The following is a 19,248-nucleotide window of genomic DNA, read 5'->3' on the forward strand; positions in this document are numbered from 1 at the left end:
CCAATTTTGGGGCGTCTCTTGGTGCCCACCCCCCTCCCCAGCTCTCCCTTTCGGGGGTCGCTCTGAGCGGAGCCCCCCTCAGTGTCCCCAGCCTGGGGGTGGCTGTCCCCCAGCCCCCCTCCCCTTTTTAGGGACACAGAGCCCCCCCAGACCCTTCTCATTGGGGGTTCCTGCCCCCTCCCCTTCCTTCCTCCCCCCTCATCCCGGGATGGGGGGGCTGGGACAGGAGGAGGAGGAGGAGGAGGAGGAGGAGGAGGAGGAGGAGGAGGAGGAGGAGGAGGGAGGACGGGCAAGGAGCGGAGCGCAGAACTCGCCGCGAGCAGAGCGGGATCGGCCAGGACGAGAGCGGGATCGGGGAGGAGGAATTCCCAACATCGCCCAGCCGGGACCCCCCCCCCCCGCCACCCCGAGCCCCCCGAGAGCGACGCAGAGCAGCCCGAGGTTGGTTGGATCATTTCACATGCCTTTATTTCAGCAGTCAGAGAAAAAAAAAAAATATCCATTTCGAAAAAAAAAAAAAAAAATTAGAAAAGAAGAAAACCCCCAAACCGCTTAAAAATTATTAATTACTTAATTAATTAATTATTATTATTATACATCATACAAAGTAGGTACAAAACCCGGGGGAAAGCCAGAGCTGGGCCCGGCAAAGGAGGGAGTGGGTTCGTGGCCCTCCGAGCCCGAGGAGGATGCGGGGATGGAGGGAGGGATGGAAGGATGGATGATGGATGGGTGGATGGAGAAAAAGCTGCTGGAAGATGAGAGCGGAGCTGAAGTTCCACCTGCTCCACCTGGAAAATCGATTTATTCCTTTTCCCCTTGGGGTTTGATGCCTCTTGCTTTGCTGGATTTGCTGGTGGGGCGGTGAGGTGGGGGCAGGGGGGGAGTAGCACCTTTGGAAAATTCCCCAGTGGAGCTGAGCAGCAAAAAAAAAAAAAAGGAGGGAAATAAAGCATAAAGTGGAGGGGGATTAAAACAGAGCAAGCTGAGCCCTCTTTGGAGGTTGTAGCACCAGGCGGTCCCGGGGTTGGGTGTTCCGGGGCCAAAATTAAAGAGAATATTTAAAAATAATAATTAAAAAAAAATCCCAAAAAAAACCCAGGATAAAAATCCTGAGGGAAAGAAACCTCCAAAGGAAAATGAAAATAAGAGAACAACTGAGCAAACAAAGAGAAGAAAAAAAGGGTGGGATATGAGGGGGGAAATTAGCACCTTTGCTCTGAACCTGGCAGGAAAGTCCCGGCACGGCTGAAAAGCTCCAGAAGAAGCTAAAAAACAAAAAGAACCCCAAAATTCAGACTCAAAAAGACGATGAAACACCCCGAGAGTGGTGAGGTAGCCATCCGGACAGGGCCGTCAGCGCAGGGCCGGAGCTGCTCCGCGGCTTGGGAGTGAATTGGTTTTGCTGCCTGAATGAAAATAAAATGAACAACAAACAACGAGAAAAACAAAACAAAACCAAAAAAAAAAGACGATAAAAAAATAACCAGAACAAAAGAAACTGAGAGAACTCAAAATCTGCATTATCCAAATAAAAAATAAGGAGAGGGGGAGAGAAAGAGGGAAAACAAGGGAGAAAAAGCAAATTATAGCCAGGAGTTCAACATCTTCCTCACAGCAAAAATTAAAATTCTAATGAGATGCAAGAAGCGAAGGGGCTGGTGGGGAGGGGGCCTGGGGGTCCCGGGGGGCTCGGGGACCCTCGGGGAGCTGAGCTGAGCTTTGGCATCTCTGGGGCTGAGGAATGAGGGGGGGGCAAGCAAGCGAACCCACTTCCTGGTGATTTTGTTTGAAAAAGTCATTTATTTGGTTTTTTTTAATATTTTTGGGGGGGTTGAATGCTTTTTTTTTTTTTTTTTGGGGGGGGGGAAGGTTTTTGAGGTTTTTCTCTTACGGCAACGCAACCGGAGTTGTTTAAGAGACGCTGGATAGAAACCGACACAAATTCAAGTCCATGTGAAATTTCTCCTTTTTTTTTTTTTTTTTGGCAGGTTTTTTTTTTGGTGTTTTTTTTTTTTTTTATTATTATTATTTTTATCATTATTATTACTCTCTCCTGTCACGCGTGGGGCATCATCCGGGGTTACAAGAAGCAGACGGGGCCGATGTCGATGCCGAATTCCTGGTCCGGAGTGCCGACGTCCATAGGAGCCAAATCGATGATGGGCAGGCGCGAGGTCTTCGTCGTCTTGTACTCGATCACTGTCTTGCCCCAGGCGCCCGTGTGACTCTGTGGGGACAGAACCGTCACCCCCCGTCCCCAGCGGGTCCCCAGAGCCGCCGCCACGCCCGTCACGCACCGTGCAGCCGTCCTCGGTGACGCCGTAGGTGAAGCGGCTGTTGCCCTCGGCGCGGATCTCGATCTCGTTGGCGCCCTGCAGCAGCAGAGCCTTCTTCAGGTTGCCGCTGGCCTGGTCCATGTAGGCCACGCTGTTCTTGCAGTGGTAGGTGACGTTCTGGGCCGCCTCGGTGGCCATGAGGCGCAGGAAGGTCAGCTGGATGGCCACGTCCGCCGGGTCCGAGCCCTCGCCGCCGTACTCGAACTGCGCCAGGGGACACCGGGGACGTCGGTCAGCGCCCAGCCGCCGCGGCTGCCCCGGGCCCTCGTCCCCCGCCCGGCGGCCCCCGCGCCCACCTGGAAGCCGTCGCTCATGGACTCGCCGAACCAGACGTGTTTCTTCTCCTTGGGGTTCTTGCTGAGGTACCAGTTCTTGCGGGCGATGGACGCCTGCGTCGGGTACACGCACGTCTCGCCCGTCTCCATGTTGCAGAAGACCTTGATGGCGTCCAGGTTGCAGCCTTGGTTGGGGTCGATCCAGTACTCGCCTGAGGGGACAGGGACAGGTCAGGGACAGGGACAGGGATGGGACAGGCACAGGGACAGGTCAGGGACAGGGACAGGGATGGGACAGGGACAGGATGGGACAGGGACAGGGATGGGAAAGGGATGGGACAGGGACAGGGATGGGACAGGGACAGGGATGGGACAGGGACAGGGACAGGGTCAGGGATGGGACAGGGACAGGGATGGGACAGGGACAGGGACAGGGACAGGTCAGGGACAGGGACAAGGGACAGGGACAGGTCAGGGACAGGGACAGGGATGGGACAGGGACAGGGATGGGGACAGGGACAGGGACAGGGATGGGACAGGGACAGGGACAGGGACAGGGACAGGGTCAGGGATGGGACAGGGACAGGTCAGGGACAGGGACAGGGACAGGGACAGGTCAGGGACAGGGACAGGGATGGGACAGGGACAGGGATGGGACAGGGACAGGGACAGGGTCAGGGATGGGACAGGGACAGGGATGGGACAGGGACAGGGTCGGGAGAAGGGAGGGAGGGGATGGGACAGGGACAGCCAGGGGGATGGGAGAGAGGGACAGGCAGCAGGGATGAAGGATGAAGGTGAGGAACAGCCCCAGAATGGAGCTGAGGAGCAGCCAGGGGGATGGAACAGGTGAGGAGCAGCCAGGGGGATGGAACAGGTGAGGAGCAGCCAGGGGGATGGAACAGGTGAGGAGCAGAGAGGGGGATGGAGGTAAGGAGAATCCAGGAGGGAACGGGTGAGGAAGAGCCAGCAGGGATGAAGGATGAGGGCGAGGAACAGCCCCAGGGGATGGGGAATGGAGCTGAGGAGCAGAGGATGGAGGGAGGGGTGAGGGACAGGGACTGGGAGATGCAGGATGGGAGAGGCTGAGGATGAAGGGAGGAAGGAGGAAGATGAGGAACAGCCGTGGGAGGTGAGGAAGGCAAAGGAGGGATCTGGGGGCGGAGCGTGGAGCAGAAAAGAGGAAGAAGAAGGGAAGCAAACACGAGAGAGATGGAGCAGGGAGGATGGAGGGGAGGGCAGGCAGGAGAGACAGCACACACGAGGGGCACCAGCAGGTGGAAGAAGCCCAGAGCTGAGCAGCAGCAGAGGGCACAGAGACGGGGGGGACCGGGGGGACACCGACCGCTCTTCCAGTCGCCGTGGCACATCTTCAGGTCGCGGCAGGTGCGGGCGGGGTTCTTGCGGGTGCCCTCGGGGCTGCGGATGTTCTCGATCTGCTGGCTCAGGCTCTTGAGGGTGGTGTCCACCTCCAGGTCGCGGTCGCGCATCACGTTGGCGTCGTCGGCGCGGTAGTAGCGGCCGCCGTCGTGCGCCTTCTCCTGCGGCGGCTGCGGCAGGAAGCTGAAGTCGAAACCGCCGCTGGGAGGGCCGGGAGGACCGGGGGGCCCGGGGGGGCCGGGGGGACCCTGCGGGAGGAGAGGAGGAGGATGGTGACGGAGGAGCGGGCGCTGAAGGCGGGCGGCTCCGGGAGGGAGGACGGCTCGGGACGTACGACGGGACCGACGTCGCCGGTGCGGCCGCGGGGGCCGGGGGGACCGATGGGACCGGGCAGCCCGTTCAGACCGTCCTTGCCAGCAGCACCAGCGGAGCCGGGGGGACCCTGCGGGACGGGAGAAAAGCGTCAGCGCGGCCGTGCGGCCCCGGCAGAGCCTCCAGCCCCGAGCCACGACCCCGCGGGGACCCCGCTGGCCGCGGGGACCCCCCGCCCCCCCTGCGGTGCCACGGCCGCGGCCGGGTGGCACAGCTCGTCCCGGGACTCACTCGGGGACCGGCGGGACCGGAAGCACCAGAAGGACCTTGTTCACCAGGAGAGCCCTGTGACAGTCGAGGAGGAAGAAGAAGAGGCGACATCAGAGGTGACATCAGCAGCTCGCGCTGCCCCCGGGACGTGTGGCAGTGCCCAAGGCCACTGTCACCCCGCGGGACTTACGGGAGGACCAGGTGGGCCCTGGAGACCGGAGAAGCCTCTGTGACCCTTCATGCCTCTGTCACCCTGTTCACCGGTTTCACCTTTGTCACCACGGGGACCTTGGGGACCCTGCAGGAGGAGGAAGATGAGTTGAGAGGGGTCCTGGCCAGTCACTGTCCCCACGCCTGTGGGGACACAGAGGCACCGAGGAGGGCAGAGCAGAACGTCACTTACAGCAGGACCACGAGCACCAGCAGGACCAGGGGGGCCAGCGGGACCTTGGGGACCCTGGGACAGGAGAGAAGAGGACAGGTTAGAGCATCCTGCACCTCCTGCTGCTGCTGGCTTGGGGCAGAACCACCCTGGGATGCTCAGGGACCCCTGAGTGAGGTGGTGGCACCTCTGACACTGCCCTTTGCAGGGTGGTGGCACCTCTGACATTGCCCTTTGCAGGGTGGTGGCACCTCTGACACTGCCCTTTGCAGGGTGGTGGCACCTCTGACACCTTTGCAGGGTGGTGGCACCCCTGCCCTCCTGGGGGAGCTGCTCCCAGCAGTAGGAGCAGAGCCCGGGGCCAGCCCCAGGGTCCTTCCTGGGTGTCCCCGGGCCGGGGGCTGCGGGGGGCTCCGGGCAGAGCGTCACTTACGGTCTCACCGCGATCTCCGTTCTTGCCAGCAGGACCGACGGGGCCGGGGGCACCGGGGGCACCGGGAGCGCCAGGGGGGCCGGCGGGGCCGGTCTCACCACGATCACCCTGCGAGGAGGAGGAGGAGGGAGAGGAGGAGGAGGAGGAGGAAGAGGAAGAGGAGAGGTCAGTGCGGGCCAGCACACCCCATCGCCCCTCCCGCCCCGCTCAGAGCCCGCTCACCTTGGGACCAGCAGCGCCGTCACGGCCGGGAGCACCTTCAGCACCGGGAGCGCCCTGCGGGGAGCAGAGACCCCCGTTAGGGGTGGGGGGCACGCGGGGGTCTCACAGCCCCCCAGGAGCAGTGCCCATCCGTGCCCGGAGCGGGCACACCCTCAGCACGGGGCTCCGTGCCCCCAGCCCCGATGTGGCCGCGGGCTCTCACCTCACGTCCGGCTTCTCCGGGGGGGTCCGGCCAGGCCGGGGGGGCCCATGGGGCCGGGGGGGGCCGCGCTCGCCGGGGGAGCCGGAGGGACCTTGTTTGCCGGGTTCACCCTGCGGGGGGACACAGCGGGGGCTCGGACACCGCGGGACGGCCACCCCGGGGGGGGTGACAGAGCCTGCGGTGACCGGGAGCCCCCCGCTACTCACGGAGGGGCCGGGCAGCCCAGGGAAGCCTCGCTCGCCTCTCTGGCCGGGCAGACCGACCACACCGCGCTGGCCGGCGATACCTTGGGGTCCGGGCGTGCCGGGAGCGCCCTGCGGGGACAAACGGCGCCTCAGCGGGGGCGGCGGCGACCGCCACCCTCCCCACGGAGGGGACAGCGACCAGCAGAGGGGTCCGGCAGGGGGTCACTCACGATGGGGCCGTCAGCGCCGGGGGCTCCCTTCTCTCCGGGGGGGCCGGGGGGGCCGGCGGGGCCCGGCTCTCCGGGGCGGCCAGCGGGGCCGGTCTCACCGCGGGGGCCTTTGCCGCCCTCTTTGCCGCTGGGGCCGGGCGGGCCGGGCAGGCCGATGTTACCCTGAGCGGGGGGAGGCGATGCCGTCAGGCCGGGACCCCCCCGCTGCCAGCTGAAGGGCGGCCAGGGGCGTCCCGGTGCCAAGTGGGACAGGGCGGCCACGGGCAGCACCTGGACGGTGCCCAGAGCCTCCCGTCCCCAGAGCTTCCCATCCCCTGTCCCCAGCTCCAGCCCCCCAAAATCGCCCCCCCAGGGGTACTCACAGAGGGGCCGGGGGGTCCAACTCTTCCAGCAGCACCAGGGAAACCAGTAGCACCCTGCAAGGGAGGAGAGCTGCGGTCAGCAGGGCTGGATCCGAGGTCCTGGGGACTCCCCTGGCTGGGAGGCACCGCGGGGAACCCCGGGGATGGTGGTCAGAGGGAAAGCCCCCACCTGGGCAATGATTTGGGGGTGTAAAGGCAACCCCCCCCTTTTCCCTCTGCTCTGTGCCCTGCTGGGATGAGGCCACCCCACTCCATCCCCAGATGGTTTTGGGGGTGCAGGGCCGGAGGTGCCCCGGGGTGTGGGGGGAGCAGGGGCAGAGTTGAAGCACCTCGGGGTTGTTCCCACCCAGGGGTGCCCCCCAGACTCCCGCAAGCGCCCCTTCCCCACAAGCCCGGTACTTACAGGGGGTCCAGCGCTGCCGCGAGCACCTTTGGGACCGGGAGCACCAACAGCACCCTGGGCAGGAGGAAGAGGAGGAAGAGGAGGAGGACAGGGGTGAGCTGAGCCGTGGGGCTGCAGCCCGGGCACTGGGGGGGGCTGAGGGGGGCACTTACAGCAGGTCCAGGAGCACCAGTGGGGCCAGCGGGGCCGGGGGGACCAGCGTCACCCTTGGCTCCAGCATCCCCAGTTTTCACCTTTAGCACCAGGCTGGCCGTCAGCGCCCTGCGGGACACGGGGCCGCCGTCAGCCCGGGGGCTCCGAGCCGCGCTGGGCGGCAGGAGCGGACCCCCGGGCCGGGGGGGGGACAGCCCGTCGCACTTACGGGGGGGCCAGCAAATCCAGCAGGACCGGGAGGGCCGGGCTCGCCGCGGTCACCCTGGAGGAGATGGGAGGGAACGGCTCAGACAAGCGGGGCACGGCCACCAGGGCCACCGAGGAGCGGCCACCCGTGGCAGGGCCGTCACCGAGGGGGGGGACACTCACGGGAGCACCACGGGCACCAGTGGGACCAGCAGGGCCGGGGGGGCCGGCTTCACCCTGGAAAAGGGGAGGAAAACAGAACAAAGGGATCAGGGCCGGGGCGAGGAGGGGGGGGGTGGCTGCCTGGACACGTCTGTCCCTGCGGGATGTCCCCACCTTGTCACCAGGAGCACCAGCGGGGCCGGGGGGGCCGATGGGGCCGGTCAGGCCTCGGAGACCGTCCTTGCCAGGAGCGCCATCAGCACCTTTGGGACCGGGGTCACCCTGAGGGAGGGACACAAGGCGGGGTTACGGGGACAGGTCCCTCGGGGGTCCCCAGTTCTTCATCCTCCCTGGGACAGGCTGGCACCATCCTTCTCCTCCTCCTCACAGGAGCAGAGCTCTCAGCGAGGGATTGTCCCCAAGGGATGGGGACAGAGGTGACACAGAGCATCCCCTGCTCAGGACGCTGCTGCCCACAGCCTCGGCTCGGGGGCACACCCAGCCCCGAGAGGAAGATGAGGGGGCATGGGGATGGTGAGGAGCAGGTTACCAAGGGGGCCAGCAGGGTTCTGGGGACACGAGGGGTTTGGGGACACGTACTCTGTCACCCTTGGCGCCTGGCAGGCCGGCAGCACCACGCTCTCCGGGCATTCCCTGCAGACCGGGGGGCCCCTGGTTCCCGGGGGCTCCGGGAGCACCAGCATCGCCCTGGAACGAGGCAGAGCAGGCATGAGTGAGATCCCGGCTCGGCAAATCCACCCCGGCCTCAGCCCCAGCCCAGCCACGCTCCCAGCTGTGCCCCACCAGCTGGGCACAGCCCCATGCCCAGCCTGGCACCTACCTTAGCACCATCGTTACCGGGAGCACCGTTAGCACCGCGGGGACCTTGGGGACCGGGGGGGCCTTGGACACCGCGCTCTCCAGGGAATCCTCTCTCGCCCTGGGGAGGGAGGCAGGACAGGGCCCAGCCCGTCAGGGCCTGGGGGGCACTTTGGGGTGCCCACTTTGGGGGGAGATGGGGGTTCGGCTTACCCTGGCACCGGCGGGACCGGGGGCTCCGGCGTCTCCGGGGACACCCTGAGCAGGAGGGACAGGGTGACAAGTCAGAGGGGAACAGGTGGCACCAGGGATGGGCAGAGGGGACCCTGGGGTGCCCCAGAAGTCCCTCATTCCCCCTGGGCAGGGCTGGGGTTCCCACTGCTGCCCCACTGCATGGAGCACCGGGGGGTGCCCTGGGGGGAGCCCAGCAGCAGCAGCCCCGGTGTGACAGGGACAGGGACGATGGGGAGGGGACAGGAGGGTCCCCAGTGCCCACACTCACCTGTTCACCAGGCTTGCCAGCCTCGCCAGGGGGGCCAGCAGGGCCGGGCAGACCCTGGGGAGGAAGAAGAGGAGCCGTGAGCCACCAGGGAGGGGACAAGGGCAATGTCACCCACGCTGTGGGTGCTCTGTCCCCCTGCCGGGGAGGGGACACCCCTCACCTGGAAGCCAGGAGCACCAGCGGGACCTTGTTCACCTCTTTCTCCAGCGGGACCCTGGGGGACACAGGACAGGCATGGAGAGGGGCAGGGGGCTCCCGAGGCCCTCCTCCTGTGGCCGGGCGTGGCCGTGGGTGGCCGCGGGCCGGGGGATACTCACGGTGGGGCCGGGGGGGACCTTGGGCACCGGTTTCACCATCTTTGCCAGCAGGACCCTGGGGAGGAGGGACAGGAGGGTGCTCAGAGCAGCCCCTGCAGGGCTCCGTGCCTGCCCCGAGCTGGGCAGGGTCCGGACACGGCCGCGGGATCCTTCAAAGGCCGGGAGACACCGCGGCCACGTCACCGCTGTCCCCGCTCCAGCGGCGCCGGGAGCCACCGGGACGGGATCCCAGACACCTCATCCCGCTGCGGGCTGGGCCCGGGAGCCTTTCCCGGCTGCCTCGGGCCCTCAGCCCGCATTGCCACCCCATTCCCACCTTGTCCCACCCCATCGCGCTGGCCCGGGCCAGGCAGCCCCTCCCTGCCACCCCACGCTGGGGTGACACTCCCTATCACCCTCCGTGCCACCCCACCCTGGGGTGACACTCCCTGTCACCCTCCGTGCCACCCCACGCTGGGGTAACGCTCTCTGTCACCCTCCCTGCCACCCCACGCTGGGGTGACACTCCCTGTCACCCTCCCTGCCACCCCACAGTACGGTGACACTCCCTGTCACCCTCCCTGCCACCCTGCAGCACGGTGACACTCCCTGTCACCCTCCCTGCCACCCCGCAGCACGGTGACACTCCCTGTCACCCTCCCTGCCACCCTGCAGCACGGTGACCCTCTGTGTCACCTCGCACCGGGTTCTCCCTCCCTTGTCACCCCCCCGGGCTGTGCGTGTCCCGCCCCACACTCACCACGGCGCCGGGGGGACCGGGAGCTCCTCTCTCGCCGGGTTTGCCGGGCTCGCCCTAAAAAGCAGAGCGGGATGAGCCCGTGGCCACTCCGGGGACGGGGGACAGGTCCCGGAGGTGTCCCCAGGGAGCAGGGTGGCTCCGGAGAGGGTGGCACTCACCGCAGCACCTTTGGGACCGGGGAATCCCATCACGCCGGCCTGGCCTCGGGCTCCGGGGGGGCCGGGGGGGCCGGGCCGTCCGTCTTGACCAGCGGGACCCTGTCGGGGGGAGCCAGCGCCGCCTTAGCCGGGCCCGGGGCGAGCCAGGGGAGGGCGGAGGGGACAGCAGCGGGGACAACTTACAGGGGGGCCGGTCTTGCCGTCGGGACCGGGGCTCCCGGGGCTTCCAGTCAGACCCTGCGGGGCAGCGGGAGCGGGGTCAGGAGCTCAGCGCTTCCAGGGATGCTCCAGAGAACGGGAGCGTCCTGGAGAGCGGCTCCTCCTCCTCCGGCACAGCGAGCGGGACAGCCCTGCGGTGTCCCGTGCCACCGTGTCACCGCGCCACCGCGCCCGCTCACCTTGGCACCGGGGAGTCCGGGTTCCCCGGGGCGTCCAGCTTCACCAGGAGATCCTTTGGGGCCAACGGGGCCGGGGGAGCCGCGCTCGCCGGGGGGACCCTGGGAAGGGGGGACAGGGGTGACCCAGCTGCGGGACAGCGCCCGGGGACCGGCACAGAGCCGTGTCCCCGCGGGGGGCAGCGACTGTGACAGGTGACAGCGCTGAGGCCACTTCGTCCCGCAGGCGGACGCGGGCACCCACCTTGGGACCGGCGATGCCATCGGCGCCAGGGAAACCGCGGCTGCCAGGAGCGCCCTGAGGGGGACACGGCACGGTCAGTGTGCGGACACCGGGCCACCTCGGGGGGCCGTGTGCCACAGCGGGACACGGCCACCAGTGGGGGCGGCCTGAAGGGGCCGGGGATGTCACCGCGGGGTCCCCAAACACGAGCGAGGCTCAGCCGCGGGACACGGGGGGATGGGAGGAGGGCGGGGGTGGGGACAGGGACATGAGGGTGGGGACAGGGACATGGCGGTGGGGACAGGGACATGGGGGCTGTGAGGACGGGGATTGAGAGTGGGTGGGGACAGGGACATGGCAGTGGGGACAGGGACGTGAGGGTGGGGACAGGGACCTGGGGGGTGGGTGGGGACAGGGACGCTGCTACTCACACGTTCGCCAGCGGGGCCGGGCAGCCCAGCGGGGCCGGGCTCACCACGGGCTCCTCTCTTGCCTTCTTCTCCAGCGGGGCCGGGGGGACCTTGGACACCAGCGGGACCCTGGGGAAGGACGCGGAGGGATGAAGACCCCCGGGAGGGGCCGGGGCCAGCAGGGGCCGCGCCCCCAGGGCCACATCGGGGGGTCACTCACGGGTTCGCCTTTGGCACCGGTGTCACCCTTGTTGCCTGGAGCACCGGGCTCACCCTGCAGGGGAGAGAAGAGAGAAAAGGTTGAGCGGCGGATGGAGGAGCCCCGAGCCACGCCGGATGAGCCCTCGGAGGGACAAGGGCGCAGCATCTGCCACCCCCTGGCCTGGCGGGGACCAGGGGACACCTCGGGAGGCTCCTCCAGGGCTGAAACAGCGTCCCGGGGCCGAGGAAAGGCTCGCAGGCCGGGAAGGGGCAGCGCAGCAGCCCCGGGATACTCACGGTGTTGCCCTTGGGGCCGGGGGCGCCGCTGGGACCCTGGGGTCCGGAGGGACCGCGGGCTCCGGGGAAGCCGGGAGCGCCAGCGATGCCGGGAGCGCCCTGCAAGAGGCACGGGAGGCCGTGAGGAAGCGGCTCAGCCCTTCCTGCCGCGGCCGGGGGCGACGCGGGGGACACTCACGGTGGCGCCCTTGGCACCGGGTTGGCCGTCAGCACCGGGGTTGCCCTGCGGAGAGAAGGAGGAAGAGGAGGGTCACGGCGGGGCTGGCAGGACGCGAGGCCAAAGGACAGGGAGCCCTCGGATGTCACTTACAGCAGGACCGGCAGCGCCAGCAGGGCCGGGGGGACCGGGCTCACCGCGAGCACCTTGGGGACCTTCGCTGCCACGAGCTCCCTGGGGACCGGTCTCACCCTGCGGAGGAAGAGGAGCAGGAGGAAGAGCCGTGAGCGCCAGGGCTGCCCTGACCCCCTCAGGGCTGGTTCCACCCGGGCTCCTTCCCGCGGTGGCACAGCCAGGAGAGGTGCCCGGGACACGCTGGGCACGTCCCCACGGGTGCCACTGTCCCAGGCAGCGCCAGCCTGGGCTCTTCGGCCTCGGGGAGCCCTTCCCTGCCCAGCCCGCGCTCCCAGCGCCCCCCAGTGCCCCCCAGGCCCTACCTTAGCACCGGCAGCACCGGGGAAGCCGGGGGGACCAGCGGGACCAGTCGGACCCTAAACGGGAGAGGGGCTTGGCTCAGAGGGGGCTCCCGGCCGCGGGGGGACCCCCGGGCAGCAGAGCCCCCCTGGAGCCCGGCCAGGGGTCCCCACGGGGGCAGCCGGGATGGGATCCCCCTCCCGAGGAGGGACTGGGGGTCGTGGGTACTCACGGGGGGACCGGCAGCGCCGGGAGCACCGTCATTGCCACGAGCGCCCTGGGGGACGGGGGACAGCGTCAGTGACGGCCACGGGTGGCACAGGTGACCTCCAGAGCCCCGTGCCCGGGCAGGGGTCGCAGCCCTGCCCATCCCAAATACTCACAGCGGGGCCAGATGGGCCGGGACGGCCTCGCTCACCGGGAAGACCACGAGGACCCTGGGGAGGGGACAGGACACGTTTAGGACACGTTTGGGTCACCGGGATGGACACTTCCCCTCCCTGTGCCCCCCCCTGCTGCCCACGGTGACGTTCCCAGGGGGTTGAACCCCTCCCGCCCCATTCCCTGCGGGTCCCTGAGCAGGAGCTGGGTCCCCGCTGGTGTCACCCCCGTCGTTGTCCCCCCTTGCCCAGAACCCCCCATGCCCCCTGGCTCCAGCACTCACCATCTGCCCAGGAGCTCCGTTCTCTCCGGGGCTGCCGGGCTCTCCCTGAGGAGGAAGGACACCGTGAGGGACCTGCCCTGCAGGGAGCAGGGGACAGCGGGGACATTGCCAGGCCAGCGGTGACACTGCCACCACTCCTCACCTTGGGGCCAGCAGGTCCAGGCTCACCCTTGGCACCATCCAGACCACTGAAACCCTGGGGGGCAGCAGAGAGAAGGGGTGGGGGGTCAGGAGGGGAGCCTGGGTGGGGTCAGGGGTCCCCCTGTCCCCTGAGTGTCACCAGCACGGGAGGGGGACTCACTCTGTGTCCCTTCATGCCTGGCAGGCCGGCAGTTCCGGGGAGACCTCGAGCACCCTGGGGGGAACGGGAGGTGGTGAAGGAGGAGCTGGGGGGGCTGTCCCCACACCACAGCGCCCTGTCCCCGAGGAGGGGACAGCTGGGGGTGTCCCCTCGTGTGTCTCACCTGGGGGCCGGGGGGACCCCGCTCGCCGGGGCGGCCAGGCTTGCCAGCTTCACCCTGAGGACAAGGACACGGCCTTGGTGGCATGTCCCCAAGCCAGGCAGCTCCTGCTCAGCTGGGGGGGCTGGCAGGGCCACCAGGCCCCAAAGGGGGGGGACCCCGTGCTTGGGTCACTTACGTCATCTCCGTTCTTGCCAGGGGGGCCAGCGGGACCTCGGGGGCCCATGGGACCCTAGGAGAGAGGGGGGGCAGGCATGAGGGGGCGGAGGTGACAGCTGCCCCCTGTCACCCTGCCACCCGCCCCGGGCAGTGCCAGGCCCTGCCAGCCCCACTGCCGTGGGTCCCAGAACAGGGCAGTGTGGCCACAGGCAGGGCTGGCAGCAGCAGTGTCCCCATCCCCGGCAGGTGACAGCACTCACAGAAGCACCAGGCTCTCCAGGTTCACCAGGGGGACCTTGGAAACCTTGGGGACCCTGTGGAGGGAAAATAAAGGGTAAAAAATGAGTCAGAAAGTGAGAAGCTTGGGCCTGGATCCCCCAGAGGCAGTGGTGGTGTCCCCCCGCGTGGTGGCACCAGGGCTTTGTCCTCACGTGCTTCTGTCACTGTCAGGAGGGGTGTGACACCCTCTGACCTGTCCCCCCACCCCCCAGAGGAGCCCTGGGGGCTCTTTGTCCCCAAACCAAGTGGACAGGAAGAGGTGACACTCACAGGAGCACCGGGAGGGCCGGGGAGACCACGGGGACCAGCTGGGCCCTGGGGAGAAGAGAAAGTGTCATCAGTGGTGCCTTGTCACCCTGTCCCTGTCCCTGTCCCCATCACCACCCCACTGCTGCACCCACTGGGCCCTGCTGCCACCCCACCACCCTCCCCCTGCTGTCCTCACCTCCTCCCCATCTCTGTCCCAAAGCCACCCCTCCCTGTCACCATTGTCACCCCCTCCCTGTCCCCAACACCAACCTTTGCCTGTCACCATTGCCACCCCATCTCTGCCCCTGTTGCCATGTCCCCATTGTCCCTATTTTATTGTCCCCATTGCCTGTTCCCATCGCCACCCCAACACCGTGTCCCCACCTCTGTTCCCACCTGCACCCATTCCTTGTCCCCACTGCCACCCCATCCCTGTCCCCATCACCAACCTGTCCCTGTGCCTTCCCCACACATTCCCTGTCTCTGTTGTCACCCTATCCCTGTCCCTGTCCCCATCCCTGTCCCCATCCCTGTCCCATCCGCTCCAGGCCCTGCCATGTCCTGGTGCTCAGTGACATCACTGGCACAGGGACCACTCCTGTCCTGTCCCCTCACCCAGCTCTGCCTCCACCTGCTGGTGTTCCCTGATGTCCCCTGTGTCCCCTGTGTGTTCTGTGTCCCCTGTGTCCCTGTGTCTCCTGTGTCCCTGTATCCCTGTGTCCCCTGTGAGCCTGTGTCCCCTGATGTCCCTGATGTCCCCTGTGTCCCCTGTATCCCTGTGTCCCTGTGTCCCCTGTGTGTTCTGTGTCCCTGTATCCCCTGTATTCCCTGTGTCCCCTGATGTCTCTGTGTCCCTGTGTCCCCCTGTATCCCCTGATGTCCCTGATGTCCCTGATGTCCCCTGTATCCCCTGTGTCCCTGTGTCCCTTTGTCCCCTGTATCCCCTGTATCCCCTGATGTCCCTGTGTCCCTGTGTCCCCCTGTATCCCCTGATGTCCCTGATGTCCCTGATGTCCCCTGTATCCCCTGTGTCCCTGTGTCCCTGTATCCCCTGATATCCCTGTATCCCCTGATGTCCCCTGTATCCCCTGATGTCCCTGTGTCCCTTTGTCCCCTGATGTCCCCTGTATCCCCTGTGTCCCTGTGTCCCTTTGTCCCCTGTATCCTCTGTGTTCCTGTGTCCCTTTGTCCCCTGTATCCCCTGATGTCCCTGTATCCCCTGTGTCCCCTGTATCCCCTGATGTCCCTGATGTCCCTGATGTCCCTGATGTCCCTGTGTCCCGTGTCCCGTGTCCCGTGTCCCGTGTCCCGCTCACCATGGGCCCGGGCACGGCCATGCCTCCAGCCTTCTCGTCGTAGCCGTAGGACATCTGGGGAGCGAAGTTCTGCGGGGAGGGAGAGCGGGGGGTGAGCGGGGCAGGGACCCCCGGGGGGCTGCGCCACCAGGGACCCCCCCACACTCACTCCGCCGAGGCCGGGGGGGGCCGGGGGGGCCGGGGGGGCCCGGCAGTCCGGGCTGGCCGGGGATCCCATCTCTGCCGGGGGGGCCGGGCAGTCCCTGCGGAGAGAAAAGGGGGTGAGTGCTGTGGGGTGGGGGAGAGCCCAGCAGGATTGGGGGTGAACCCCAGCAGGGTGGGGGTGACCTCTGTGGGATGGGGGTGAGTTCCCAGCACGATTGGGGTGAGCCCTGATGGATTGGGGTGAGCACCATGGGACGGGGATGAGCCCCAGCAGGATTGGGGTGAGTCCTGTGGGATGGGGGTGAGCCCCAGCACAATTAGGGTGAGACCCATGAGATTGGGGTGAGCCCCAGAGGGATTGGGATGAGCCCAGCAGGATTGGGGGTGAGCCCAGAAAGATGTGGGTGACCCCCAGCAGGATTGGGGTGACCCCAGCGGGATTGGGGTGACCCCAGTGGGATTGGGGTGAGCCCCTGTGCCATTGGGGGTCCCTGCAGAGCAGGGGTCTCTCGCGGGGGGCACACCCACCCTGTCTCCTTTGGGGCCGGTGTCTCCTTTAGGACCCTGCGGGGCAGAGACAGAACACGTTAGAAAAGGGGGGCTCCAAACACAGGGCTGGGATTTGCGGGGGCTGCGTTTGGGGGGGCCCTTACCTCCACTCCAGCGCTCTCTGGGTAGGCAGGGGAGGCTGTGGGGGCAAAAAGGGGGTTCAGAGCAGCGCAGCATCACCCACCCCACACCAGGCACCCGGCTGGGGGGGGACACCGAGCCCGCCGGTCCCCCGGGAGGGGAGGGGGGGCGGGAGCCCGCAGCGGGGATGTCGCGGTACCGTCGGTGTCGGGACAGATGGGGCAGCACTCTCCGAAGGGGATCTCGGCGTTGGGGCAGTCGGAGGTGTCCTCGCAGATCACCTCGTCGCACAGGATGTTGCCGCTGTCGCAGACGCAGATCTGGCACGGTTCTGGTTTCCACACGTCCTTGTCGTTGTACGTGAGCCCATCCTGGACGCAGCTCCCGGTTTGGACTGGCACGGCACGGGCGGCAGCGTCAGGAGGGGCGGCCCGGAGCCGGCCGGGCTGCCCCCGCTCCCCTCACCCCCTCCCCGCTCCCGCAGCGCTTCTCCCTTCATCTGGTTCTCATCAGCGCGGCGCGGTGACACAGGAAAAGCTCCACAATAAACTCTTCCCACATCGGCTGGAATTTAAACAAAAAAATCCCCGCAGCCGCTCGCTCGGACCGGCCGGGGCCAAGGCAAACACCCCCCGAGGCACGGGGGGGTCCCCGGGAGCCGGGGGGGCGCGGACGGGACGGGAGCGGACGGGACGGGGCGGGCGGGCCCCGAATCTGGGCTGAAATTGGATCCGCGGGGCTGGATCGGGCCAGACGGGATCGGGAGCGCCAGGCCGGAGAGTGGAGGCGGGCGGGGGCTGCTGGAGAGGGAGGGGAGGGCAGGGCAGGGCGAGCGGCCAGGCCCGGGGGCCGCCCCTCGGTGGGGAAGGGTCCCGCAGTGGGGAGGGGGAGAGGGGCTGCGCCAGCTGCTGGGAGAACCCCTCAGTCAAAAAATAAAACGAAGTGAAAAGGGGGGGAAAAATGGTAAAGAAAAAAAAGTAAAAAAAAAAAAGTTAAAAAAAAGGCAAATGGAAAATGCAAAATTCTTCTGGGGAAAAAAAAAAGAAAAGGCAAAATGGGGATGGGAAGGGCAAAATGTAGAATGGGAAATGCAGGACGGAGAATGGGGAATGGGAAATGGAGAAGGGGAAATGCGGGATGGGCATTGTCAGTGCCAAATGCATAATAATAATAATAATAAATAATAATAATTTAAAATGTATTTAAGGAAAAACATCCCAAAAAATACCAAAAAAGGACAAAATTGGGCAAAAAGCGATGGGCGCCGGGCCCAGGTCCCCCCGTGTCCCCCTGGCGCAGGTGGCAGCGGGGCACGGGGGCCGAGGCGTGGCACGGGGGGTGACCCCAGCCGTGCCCCCCGGCCCGCGCCGCTGGCAGCCCCCGCTCCCCCGGCTGCCGAAACATTTCGCTTATGAATCATCCGAGACTTTTCTAATTCTTTCCTGATGGCTTTCGCAGATCGCGGGGCTGGGCCCCCCCCTCTCCCTCCTCTCCCCCCTCTTCTCTCTCCCGCGCTCTTTCCCCCCTTTCCTTTCCCTTCCCGGCCTCCTCCTCCTCCCCTTCGTCCCGGCTCCCTCCTTCCCCGCCGGCTCCTCTCCACCCTTCCTTCCCTCCCCGCTCTTGGCAGGGCGCCCCGACTCCTCACCCCCAGAGCCCCCTGACCCCCTTTTCCCCCAGCCCCAAATCCCACCAGTCCTCTTCTCTTTTTTTTTTCGCAATTTTCCCCTCATTTCCCCACTTCGCCCCTAATTCCCCTCTCGGTTCCGCTCGCCCACCCCGAGTTCCTCCTCGCCCAGCCCAGGGCAGCCGGGCCGGGCATCGCCGGTGCCACGGGAGCCGGTGCCAGCCCGAGCCGCGTCCCGTGGGGTGAGGAGCATCACCCAGCGCCCACTACTCACTGTCTTCCTCTCCTTGCCCGCGGGCGAGTAGGACAGTCGCTGCTATCAACAGCAGCGACCGAGAATCCACAAAGCTGAACATGTCTAAATATTAGACATGTAGACTCTTTGGGGTCTCTTTTGTTCTTAGCTTGGGGTCATACGGGGCCGATCCAACCCTGGAGCTCCAAATCCAGACCCCAGCAGAAACTTCCTACTGCCCTTTGCCCGCTTCTCCCGCGGCCCCTTTATACCGTGCGCCGCCGCGGGGAGGAGGGACCCGGCCCGAGCAGCGGATTTTGGGCGGCCCCCTCGGCCAATCAGAGGCACCCAGCGAGTCTGGGGGCACCCCCCGGCCCCCCCCAGCTCCCCCCCCCCGGCCGTGTGGCCGTGCACACGCAAACACGCGCGAGCACACGCACACACGGGCGAGCACACGCGTGTGCTGCACGGCTGGCAGTGGGCTCGGGGGGGTTTTGGGGTGCGGGTTTTTGCGGGGGTTGGGATTTTGGGGGGGTTCTCGGCCGGGCTGGCTGGGTGGGGACAGGCGATGTGGCACGTGGCGCTTCGGGGACCCCGGTGCCACACGACGCCGGGGGCTGCACCGGGGCACTGCCAACACACCCCAACAGTCACCCCGCAGCTGGGGCACCCCAAAACACACCCAGGGCTCCCATCGGGGACCCCCCTGAGGGACCAAACCCCGGCACGGTGCAAGGCCAAGGCCAACAGTCCCCAGAGCATCCCTTGGACCGTCCCCAAGCGCATCCCCTGAGGGACCCCAACCCCGAAGCCCCTCCAAGAAGCACAGACACCCCAAACCCCTCCCCCAAACCCACTCATTTGTGTTTTTAGCCCTTTCTTTCCCTCTTTCCCCTTCCTTCCCCTCGCCGCGCTCGCTCCCCTCGCTCCCCCCCTGGCACGGCTCCACGGCCGTTTCCACATTTGAAGGAGCCACGTTGGTTGGAAAAAGCAAAAGCTCCTGGACAATGATCCACAACCTACCGTGCAATTTGGGGAGGGTGTAATTACAGCCAAAAAAATCCCCGCCTGTGCCGGGGCCGGGAGCGCAGCGGAGCGGGAGGGACACGGCCAATGTGGCACCGGGGGAGGGGGAGCTCCCGCTCCGCTCGGGATTTGGGGAATGCGCTGGGAAAAGCTGGGCTCGGCCCCGGGCACCCCCAGGCTGTGCTGGGGGGACGTGGGCTCCGGGGTACTGGGCATACTGGGAGCACTGGGAGCACTGGGAGCGCTCTGTTCGTCCCCACTGTCACTGTGCAG

General features: G+C 66.5%; 1 protein-coding gene across 1 annotated transcript; it reads right to left on the reverse strand.

Annotated features, from left to right (window-relative positions):
• Nucleotides 1–446: 446 nt before the first annotated feature.
• COL1A1 (collagen type I alpha 1 chain) lies at nucleotides 447–18,209 on the reverse strand. Its single transcript, XM_064399588.1, is given in 55 exon segments — nucleotides 447–2,230; nucleotides 2,301–2,543; nucleotides 2,636–2,826; nucleotides 3,960–4,242; nucleotides 4,329–4,436; nucleotides 4,598–4,651; nucleotides 4,767–4,874; nucleotides 4,980–5,033; nucleotides 5,392–5,499; nucleotides 5,614–5,667; nucleotides 5,816–5,839; nucleotides 5,841–5,876; nucleotides 5,878–5,925; nucleotides 6,022–6,129; nucleotides 6,231–6,392; nucleotides 6,593–6,646; nucleotides 6,996–7,049; nucleotides 7,148–7,222; nucleotides 7,224–7,256; nucleotides 7,357–7,410; nucleotides 7,518–7,571; nucleotides 7,671–7,778; nucleotides 8,097–8,204; nucleotides 8,338–8,436; nucleotides 8,529–8,573; nucleotides 8,818–8,871; nucleotides 8,978–9,031; nucleotides 9,135–9,149; nucleotides 9,151–9,189; nucleotides 9,874–9,927; nucleotides 10,032–10,130; nucleotides 10,215–10,268; nucleotides 10,430–10,528; nucleotides 10,671–10,724; nucleotides 11,081–11,188; nucleotides 11,280–11,333; nucleotides 11,558–11,656; nucleotides 11,736–11,780; nucleotides 11,868–11,966; nucleotides 12,212–12,265; nucleotides 12,421–12,465; nucleotides 12,572–12,625; nucleotides 12,853–12,897; nucleotides 12,995–13,048; nucleotides 13,154–13,207; nucleotides 13,317–13,370; nucleotides 13,492–13,545; nucleotides 13,733–13,786; nucleotides 14,022–14,066; nucleotides 15,317–15,385; nucleotides 15,451–15,558; nucleotides 15,989–16,024; nucleotides 16,114–16,148; nucleotides 16,290–16,484; nucleotides 17,989–18,209. Coding segments are annotated over 55 exon segments (4,377 nt in total). The 5' UTR covers nucleotides 18,071–18,209; the 3' UTR covers nucleotides 447–2,083.
• Nucleotides 18,210–19,248: the final 1,039 nt, after the last annotated feature.

The sequence above is a fragment of the Passer domesticus genome, chromosome 27 (assembly GCF_036417665.1).
Source record: "Passer domesticus isolate bPasDom1 chromosome 27, bPasDom1.hap1, whole genome shotgun sequence".
NCBI lineage: Eukaryota > Metazoa > Chordata > Aves > Passeriformes > Passeridae > Passer > Passer domesticus.